Source organism: Macrosteles quadrilineatus, unplaced genomic scaffold (genome assembly GCF_028750875.1).
Source record: "Macrosteles quadrilineatus isolate MER2022 unplaced genomic scaffold, UCM_ALF_1.0 Scaffold_7__1_contigs__length_78375512, whole genome shotgun sequence".
Classification (NCBI taxonomy): domain Eukaryota; kingdom Metazoa; phylum Arthropoda; class Insecta; order Hemiptera; family Cicadellidae; genus Macrosteles; species Macrosteles quadrilineatus.
The window spans coordinates 55,685,829-55,696,520 of NW_026542600.1; the positions used below are offsets into that span (position 1 = coordinate 55,685,829).

The following is a 10,692-nucleotide window of genomic DNA, read 5'->3' on the forward strand; positions in this document are numbered from 1 at the left end:
GTGTCGCTGCGTAGTTTCCAGGTAGTCGTGTGGCCACAGTCAAATCGTGGTACATTATTGCCGTGGAATCAAATTGACGTATAGTCAAATTTTCGAATAGTCGTGTAGTCAAATTGTCGCATAGTCGTGTAGTCAAATTGTCGTATAGTCAAATCATCGTATAGTCTTGGAGCCAAATTCTCGTATAGCCAATTTGTAGCGTAGTCGTGTACAGTAGTCGTGTACTCGCGTAGCCGCGGCCACGGTCGTTGCGTCACACACAAAAATCAACTATAAACTATCAACATCCGCTTCCACACACAAAATGCCGGTCATCATCCAATAATTTGTGTCTGCCTGACTGCCCCGACTCTTTGTTTAGCGAGCAGTCGCAACCCGTTTCCACTTTCAATGTTCTTCCCGTATCGAACTGTTCATTACATTGAATTTCACTTTAAATTACACGGAATTAGTTCTCATTAGAAAGGGGGTGTACTGTAATATTGTATAAAACATTCTATATACATGTATGTATATTATATGTAGGTACAGCTGGTGGACGTTGCGTTTGAATACATGTGACAATACATTTTTGGTTACTTATATAAGGATATAAAATAAAGGGCATAACATTTAAACCGGCACGTTTTATCGTATAAGGTTTAAATCAGGCTATTTTAATACTTATGTAATAGAATACAACTGCTTTAAATAAGATACGCTAACATCTCCGTTGCCGATCGCTTAAGTAGACTAAACGCTCCAATCAAGCCAATCAGCCGCCAGGTGGAGGAGGAGATATCGATGAGATTTGTCAATGTATTGTCAGCATCTTCCCCAGCTGTTGTATAGTTTCCCTATCAATTACAACCGCAGTAAGAGTGTGTTTTGCGCGACGTAGAGATTTAATCAGTCAAACACGCCCCAACAATCGCGAAAGAGGGAAGCAATCTGAAGCTGAAACGCAGATTTAGTATTTCCAATATACAATTAGAACGCCAACTCTGAAGGATGCCAATGAAATGAAGCAACTGAAGAACAAGTTCAGGTAGTAGAAGCGCCCCCCGCGTCGTGTCTGTCTAATTGTAATTCGAAATGTTATTAGCCCCACAAGAGCATTTCTGTCAAGATCGACAGCGTGGGCCCAACAACCGTTTGACTTTATTGAGCATCTTGACTTTTTTCTTTAATTTTCTCAAGAGTCGCTGTTTCACTCGATGGCGTGTCCCTTCTCAATTTAATCCTGTTTCATTTTTCCTCTGGTTTCCTCTTAACCTATAGTGAACCCAGAGCCTCCCTTTAAGTGGTTAATAAGATTAAATAATCTGCTTCACCCAAATGTCGAATTTATATGCCGTTTGTCGAAGTAGTGTTTCTCATTCCGATAGGGTTTGTTGATGCTAATTTTATTGCTCTTTCTCTCTATAAACTCTGTCTCTTTTAGATTAATTTCTTTTGGAACAAATATATTTTGTGTTGGTTGAAAAATGTAATAACATGTATATGGTACAACTATTTAAAATTATCTATATTTTAAACCATCTTTTATTTGGTTCTTTACAATTAGGCATGGAAATCAATTAATGAATTCAACTGATAACTTAGAATCAAGAATGTCTAAAAAATCGTGTTATCTAAAGCGAACACGAAAGATTTAACAAATGTTTAATCCTGTCAATGCTCTAGAGTCTAGAACGAAGGTACATGTTTATCACCCATTATTATTGTCTCCTGTGTTTTATCAACCTCCCCTCTTAAGCCCCCATGTTTACTCGGCTCATCAAGATCTTCAGTGGTTCTGTCAATCGCTATTCAAGACGTCCGACGTTACATAACCAAGCCCGCAGTTTCTATAACCTTTCACCCACTTCGCTTACCTCAGTTGTAAGGTAAATTGTTCTATTTCAACGACAATTGGAATCCTTTATTCCGCCATATTATTGTTCTTACGTAACTAACCGTTCTCCCATTCCAGGATAAATGTTTTACAATACTGACCGAAGTTATTGCATTTGAAACGTGAATTTGTTCGTCGCAATATTGTTTATTTCAGCGGGTTCGTATCTCTAGTTTAAAATTTCTTCTCTCAGGAATACGACGTCTGTAACGATAATTGTTTTACGGATTTTCATTAATGGTATTTTAAAACTCAAATATTTTGTTACTGAACTACAGCTATACATTTACAAGATGGTAAATCCTTGTAAAAGATAGAATGACGATTCATTTCGACCAGTTACACCGGTCATGATCAGGCCTTATCTGAGAACACGTATTTTAAATGCAATATAATTGTAGATACGTCGGGAAGTGTTGGAATAGTCCATACTTATAATAGCAGCAACAGATAAAATGCTGATAAAGGCGTACCAAATGTTGGTACATAATATAATGCCAACTTCTAATCACCTTAGGCTTGTTTTAAGATGCTACTTTAAGTTTTAAACTTGCACTGTTGTCTTGCAAAACATAGTTTTGATGTATAACTTTGTATTAGCTCAAAGCTTTTTAAAAGTACAGGTTAATTTAAATCCTCGAAATGCGCATACACAGTTGTTATTTTTCGTCATATTGAGGTCTGTAGCTGAACGTCCGGGAATGCATCCTAATCTATCCGAGATAATCCCACCCGAGGCTGAACCCGTTTACTGGCCCACAGGTGGATATAAGCTGTAAATAACGTGTCAAATATTGTATTTGTAAATGGTTCTTATCGGCGCGGCGCGGCGCGGTGCAGTGCCGAGATTTGGTGTTGACTGTTGGATCACGCTCGCCCCACCCTCAGACTACCATGTCCAGGTTTACAGCTTAATTAGGTCTAGTTTTTATCTGTCTTTAAGCCGTGCGTGCCTCGATTTCATATTTGCGCGTACAACAGAACAGCTGTTTGAAAAAGTGATTAAGAGTCATAAACGCTTTGATATCAACCGCTTCAAAAAACTGACGATGCAACGAGCACGTTACGTATAAAAGAATACGGGTGAACATTGCAGGGCCGAACTCGAAACCGATTGAATCAACTAAACACTAGGACGCTCCTATTCAAAATCGAGATGAATTAAAGCCCGAATAAAACAGAGTGAAACGCCTTTTCAAAACGCCTCACTTGTTCGCAAAACACGAATAAAAATTGTATTGAGGCATGAAGAATGAGCCAATAAGTAATTGTAGCTTCGCGAATGGCTTTCATTCGCTCGATTACGGATACAAAAACATCACTGGTTTGATATTTTCAATTATTCCGTAACAGCGATGCTCCCTGTTAATTAAAGCGGTGTCCCTATACCGCTCAGACCCCGTCTATGTTTCTTATTATACTTTAACGACTCGATCCGAGCGATGGATTCTATTGAGATATTTCCCGATCCTGATTTCCAAAAGGGTTTAACCGACTCTCTTTCATTCTTTGTTCTACAATCGTGGGAATTTTTAACATTATTTCAATCCACATTACAAACGATAGTGAGTTTCAACTTGTCGAAACCTGTGGTTCTTTTTCCCAGAACTTGTTCACGCGAATTTCAATCAATTCGTCATTTATAATGTGCATCCATACTTATATACAATTAAATATCAAACTTCTACTCAAGGGGGTACAAATGTTTTAAAAGTTAATTTATACTTACGTATGGAACCCCGGGGGAACATGAGGGATGCAGATTATAAATGAGGGGAGACTGCGGAACGTCGTATCGACGAGACGGAGTCAACTATGAAACTGGATAATAACAAACCCGGAGATTACTCCAAATTCTGCGGGGAAGAATGCAAACGCCATTTCAGAGCAAGATGGCCATCGATTCCCAGGTGAAGTGGCAATACATCGCGAACAGTTCAAAAGTTTTTCTCGGGTTTGGCGGGGAGTTAATGATGGTATCAAGATGACTTGCAAGGGGGTTTCGACCTCAGTTTATTGTTAAAACTTGTATTATTGTATTAGAACACGTTTTTTATACATACCAAACAAATTGTTATGACAAAAAATATATTTGCTTTGAGAATTTTTTAAATGTTAATACCTGTTTACAAACCTTAAAATCATCCACATTATATTTATTCGTCAAAGAATTAAACTTCCAAAAATAAAAAGAACCGATTCAATTAGTTGGTATATTTTTTTTATATAAAATAACAAAAGTTAGTTAGCAAGTTAAAATCTTTTTAGAAGCAAACAGAGCTCCTGACAAAATCAAATTTGTGTTATAAACAAAACAGAAAATCAATGAAACACAAAAGTTTTGTTGAGATCTTTTCATATCGTGTGATCACAATTATTCATTGTATAATATATATGAACGTTATATTTTATATTGAAACAAAAGATACATCATGAATAGAGACTCGTGGTGAGGGGTTCACGTAGTTCAGTAGGGGAGGGGAGGGTAGGAGGATAGGTCCAGGGCAGCCACAGTGGTCATCCTCACTTTCTTAGCCTTATAAAAGCAATCCCGTGTCGCTCGGATTAGGTCCTATGTGCTCTTTATTTGAGTATTATTATCGATTATCGGCACAAGGGCATGTGCAGGGGGGGAGAGTGATTAAGCCTCAGTCTTCGCGCTCGGCTTTGCCTCCAACAATTAGACAGATCCCCCCGTCCCATCCGATTCCCCTTCGATCGATCGATTAAATATTCAGACCTTCGTAGTCTGACGTCCTATACAGTTCGTATGATGGATATTCAGAAATGATCAAATCCTTGAGTCCCCCTCCCCCGCCTCCGCAACACAATGCTAGCTCTTCTCTTTATCTCGCCGAGTTCTGTTCCCAATCCGTTCCGACCGCTTTTCCATCACCCCTTAAGTCACTCCGCGTTACGTGTCTTTGGTTCGTTAGGGTAAAAGTGTTCTCGATTTCCGCGTATCCCTTTTAATAAGATTAAGAACTTTGTTATGCCCTCGTACGCATCGGTATTGAGTCTTTTGTTTTCTAATTGATATGTCGTGTTGCTAAAGGGGGTTTAAAGTATCTCTTAAAAATAGTTTTTTAAAATAAACAATTACTTTTACCGACGAATGTGTTGACACTTTGTTCATTAAAAACTCAAATTACTGTTACAAAGAATAATAGGTATGTACAATGTACGCAAATTTATTTTCAACGTCACCACCAAATTTTTTATAAGATCTAATATTATCTTACTCCCCAAAACAGAAAATAGCCGCATGAGAACATGGAGTGTGTGGTGGTGACGTGTGCGGGTGATACACCCCCGAGCTCACTTTATCTGAGTAACACTTATCTAGGGGATGGTCTGCAACACTAAACTGACTTGGTGCTATACCATCTGCAGTTCAAAGGCCACATTTTTCACTTCAATAATCACGAAATATTGTCACTATAAACAATTTGTCTTATAAATTACTAGGAACAATTAGTTACAATTTTCAAATGTCTTGATTGTGAGAAAATCTCTTTCTTCATGACCTGATGACGGATCGGATTCTAGACCCAGAAACGTCGTGAAAACTTTTTTTGTGACGTAAATTTCTGCAATCCCTTAAATAGCATAAACAACCATAAAAAAGTATTTCAAACAAATACTACTACATACGCGATTGTAAGGATATAACCTCTAACCCGCATTTGTATTTTAAGAAAGATCATAAAGGAGGCAACTCAAAGATTTAAGTTAAAAATTCGTCCTTGGGGCCACTACTCACATGGTGAAGTTGAAATTTTTGAGCATAAAATCGTCAAAGATGTCACGAATTGGAACTTTCACCAGGGCGGTACTCCATACATGACCGACCCCTACCTAGGATTTAGCCCGGTTAATAATGCGACTCGAGTCAATGGCTGAACTCGTAAGGTGACTGCCCATGATCATTAATAATGAAACAAAAATGTAATGCTAGGATGGCAGAGGATAGCACGCGAACCCAGCTGTCCGTGCTAGCCAATTAACGTCCACTTCCTTCTTCAAATCCACAATCATTCTAATTTTAATTACTGTTCGATGAATTCATAGATTGGTAGGAGCGAATTTTTCAACCAGATCCGACAGTGGAGACTGATTCCTTCTGTCAATTTGTATAATTTCATTTTCAATGATTGCTGAACTGTAAGAAATTTACAAGAATTGAATGTTACTAAAATATCTCTTTTAACACTACTCGATATATTTACCCTTGTACTTACAAGATTTATTGGTAAAAATATAAAAGATGTTACAATGACAATCGATTTCGAATATTCATCTGACCATTGGCAGTTATAATTTCGCAACTAAACATTTTTAACTGTATTAATATTTCGTCTTCTGGAAAATGAATAATCAGATAATAGGCCTACTATTAAAAGGTTGGTTTTCTTCAAAAGTAATTTATATGTTCGCTAAAAAATAAGAAATATTCATTACAAAATGTTGATTAAATTGATTGAGCAGTAAAACTTATAGCGTATATTTTACAGTGTCATTAAATGTGCCAGCATGATTTTGACTCTAATCGCAATCGATATAATTGCTTTAAATTTCTCTTTATACTTGTACTTAATAATAATAAATATAACGTAAATACCAATAACTTAATTATTAATACTTAATTTATACTTAACCTGATAAATTGAATATTAAACTTTTATCATTATATATTTAATCATTATCGGTTTTTAACCCTGTGAGTAGAATTGTATTGGATTAATATTTCAGTAAACTCTCCTTTAGTAGCTTCACAATCAAAAACAATAGAATACACTGTTATAACCGAACAATTTTATTTTATTTCCTCTCACCATCAAACCAAAAATAAAAATCGAATTCATAAATATTATTTTATTCCACCACATCAATTTATAGAATTTTTTATTCCACAAAACATAATTCTTAACTTAGTAAATATACAGAATGCAGATCGCTAAAACAGCCTATTAGTCCTGCGGCAAAAGCCGAATTTGTCAAGACAAAAGTAGACGGCACTCTATAATCGAAGTCTTTGTTTGATTTTCATTATGTCTGGAAAGACTTGGGGAGTTGATCAGCTGATTGTTTTGCCGCGTCGATCTTCACTAACTAATCGTCTGATATTCACCATTATAATTACCGCTCTTCTCGATCTCTTAAATTATTTCCCTTATTCGATCGTTAATGTTCACTTCAATTCCATTCCAAATTTGTCAAACGTCCACTTAAGTATTTTACATTTATCAATTGCTTTCAATTGATAATTTTATTTTGAACAGTTTGTTCTAACATTACAGCAGTTTAAAGCTAAAAAAATAAATATTTGCTCTACATGATGGAAATTAAAGTTTTAAAAATAATAATAAATGAACTCGATTTGCTCGGATTTTTATCTAAATAAAAAATTTAAATAACAAGCAAATTCATGCCTTTTTGACTTTGGATATCATTTAACGAGTTGAAATTTGACAAGTGTTTATATTCTTTCATACGTCTTACAGATAAAATATCCCTTAAGAAACCGGGCATTTCTAAGTAATTAAAAAACATAATTTAAAACCTCTTGCGATTTCTTTGACGAATTAAGTTTCGAGTCAGTAATGAAGGTATCAGAAATGTTTATTGTTGCTCCGAATCCTCGCTTGGGACCCGTTCCCGAATATGCGCGAGGTCTTAAAAATAATTTGCATCAAGTAACCGTGAAATATTTTCTCCTAATTGCTGCAATTGGTGTCTTGGGACGCCTCGTCCCTATAGTTTGGTCTTGACGAACCTCCTCCCCCCCAAAACACCCCATCTACCCCCCTAAAATACTGACTGAGGGTGTAGATTGGGGCTGAACGAGAGCTGACAAAAACAATCACAATAGAAAACAATGTCAAGATTTTTATTTTTATATTTTTCAATTTAGTACTAAATTTTCACAAGTGTATAGTTGAATCAATAATATTTGTTTTGGGAATTATTATTTTCAAGATAAATTTGTCAAAAAATTACAATATTTAGTTAAGAGTCCCCTTTGTAGAGTTTTCATTAAAGGCAAAATAGGAACTTTCGTGGTTGAATAAACGTTGAATGTATTTTATATGGTGCTTAAGACATTTCTTTGACTAATTAATTATGTAAAATATTATTTTATACTAGAACACATTCGGATTTTTACTCTTCTTCTATATGTGTTCCATTCACATTCATCATGTGTCCATCATCTGCATGTTTTCACATATTTTTTTTTCAATCTGTTAAGATAAACCCCACCTGAGAGTAAAAAAATTAAAACTAAATTAATGATTGAAAATAATTAGTGACATATTGAAAAACATATTTACCGACCGACCGTAGCTTCTATTGACAATGTACAGTACATTAAACATATATTTAAAACAACCACAGTAATTTTCAAGCTAATAAATACTCTTTTTTCAGATTTCCCAATTAATCGAAGATGTACAAAGACTGCAGTCAAGTATCAGCAAACTACAAGAGAGTTCTGCAAACCAAATAGCAAGACTAGAGGAAGAGTTAGACCATAAGAGGCAGCACATTTCAAGGCTGGAAGCAAGATTGGATGCCCAAAGAGACTATGAGGAACTGAAGCGTCAGCTAAGGTAAAACATGTTCCAGTTCAACAATAATAACAGTGTTAATAGTACATTCAATTGTTTATTTCCCAAAAATTGAGGAATATCCAATCTGCGGATGTGTTAGGGGATAATATTGGGGGAGGGTGCAGAGAAAACTTTGTTTCTGAGCTATGGTTCCATTTTAAGTGACGATTGCAAGATATTCTGTTCTGACTTATTTTATTTTTCTTCGGTCAGATTTATTTTACTAAAATATTGTTTAACTGATTTGCTAAGCAGTATTGTATGTAAAATAAATAAACCTAACCACAGAAAATAATTTACTTGTTGGTAGGTTTTAACTGAACGCCAACAATACCAATGAGTTATTCTGTGATTTCAGTTTCTTGAAGTCAATAGAACTACCCCCCAACAGTGATGGGGATGTGAAGACTTTGGAAAGTTTGCTCTTAGAGAGGACCAAGACAGGCCAGCATTCTGAGAGCAACAAGGCACCCCCATGTTCAACCCCTTCTGATATTCATGGTGAGTTTGTCATCATCATTATCCAGGGCGAAAAATTAGGTCCTAATGATAAGCTCTAGCTATACTCTTAAAAAAATATGTTTTATAAGTAATATCTAAAGATTTTTTTCTTGAGAATGTGGAGGAAAATAGTATAAACAATTCCCTAAGGAGTACATGATTTAGTATTTCTTAAATATTTGGAAAATAATTCTGAATATTTCTGACTAACGCATCTGCTCTTGTACTAATAAGTTACACACTAATTACTTGTATTGTACACTTCACCACTAATACACACAATTTAACTTTTCTTAATTCCTCACTGTCTAACCTAATCTTGTGGGAAGTAAGTGAAGGACGTGCTTATGGGATTTTAAAGTTTATTCAACTTTGGCGATCACTTCTCAGTTATTAGTCTCAAGCTTGAGATATATATCTGCTGCTGATAGTTCCCAGTACACATATCTTTATGAGAACACTTTTAATAAATACTATAGATGAAATTTTTGTCTATACATTTCAAATTTTTGGGGATGTGACTGTTGTGGATCCTTGGCTGGTTTACTTACTGTTGCATGTTTTGGCTAGGCTCTACAGACATGAATACAGAGTCCAGTGCATCCCAGCTATTCCCTGCACCTGCACCCCCTCCACCCCAGCCACCTCTTCAGAATGTCGAGACGTTCGGTTCATTCTAGGAGAAGAGATTGTGGCCAACTGGAGACGGTCTCTAGAACGGACTATTCTCAGTCAAGGTTCTCTTCCACATCACCTGGCTAGGGCCGGACTGCCACCCCCAGAGGGAAGGTCATCCGTTGGTGGTCCTCTCGCTTCTTCTCCGATCAACGCCTCTCCTCCACCTTCTCACACACCGACCTCTAACCCCGACGATGCTGGTAAATGTCTTTTTCTTCGTGTTTTCTTGTTAGTATCTTATTTACTTTCCTACTTTTTGCTTTGCTCTTTTATGTTTTCTTCAATACTGGTGTGTTAGATTTATTCGTTGTAAACAGTACTTTATCAGAGACATCACATTAAAGCTACATATATTGGTTGGTGGTTTGTCTAAGCATTAAATTTGTGGGTTCGCTTTCAAACACATTGCTTCTTTGAGCGCACATTTTATTGATGCTGATTTTTGGTGTTTGGTGCAGGCAAATTGAGGTTTGAGGAGCAAGAGAGAGAACGAGAGCGGGAGAGAGACAAGGAGAGTGCTGAGAGAGAGCATGAGCCTGCAGTCACTTCCTCCTCTGGTAGCCATCGACCTTCCAGCTCACCTGCAGTATCGGGTGACGTTCAAACTCAACGGCAGCTCTACACCTTGCAAGAGTCCAGCGGCAGAGTCCGATGGCTTCAACAACAACTCTCCCCACCTCAATAACAACAACAACATGCCCGGAAGTCTAGTCAATGGTTTTTGTGGTCTCAGTGTTGGCCTGAACAATAATGTTCTTCATCCCTCGTCGCAACTGAACTTCAATGACGTCATGAAGAGTCCCTTTCGATTCGATGACCGTTCTCCTTTCCGATTTGGCAATGACGAACCGGGATCGATAGTGAGCCGGTTTGGTGAATCGTTGATCCCAAAAAGTGATCCGATGGAAGCACGCCTACAAGAAATGTTGCGGTATAATATGGACAAATACTCTACCCAGAATCTGGACACACTACATATCGCCCGAAGAGTGCGAGAGTTGTTATCTATTCACAATGTTGGCCAGC

The 10,692-nt window shown here is 36.8% G+C and overlaps 1 protein-coding gene across 1 annotated transcript in view; it reads left to right on the forward strand.

Moving 5' to 3' along the window:
• Positions 1-9,668, forward strand: part of LOC128999004 (protein CASP-like) — a 60,423-nt gene extending 50,755 nt beyond the window's left edge. The window contains exons 3-5 of the mRNA XM_054425360.1: positions 8,306-8,487; positions 8,846-8,988; positions 9,559-9,668. Coding sequence (XP_054281335.1) covers positions 8,306-8,487; positions 8,846-8,988; positions 9,559-9,668 — 435 coding nt within the window. The remainder of the gene's footprint in view (positions 1-8,305; positions 8,488-8,845; positions 8,989-9,558) is intronic.
• The last annotated feature ends 1,024 nt before the right edge of the window (positions 9,669-10,692 follow it).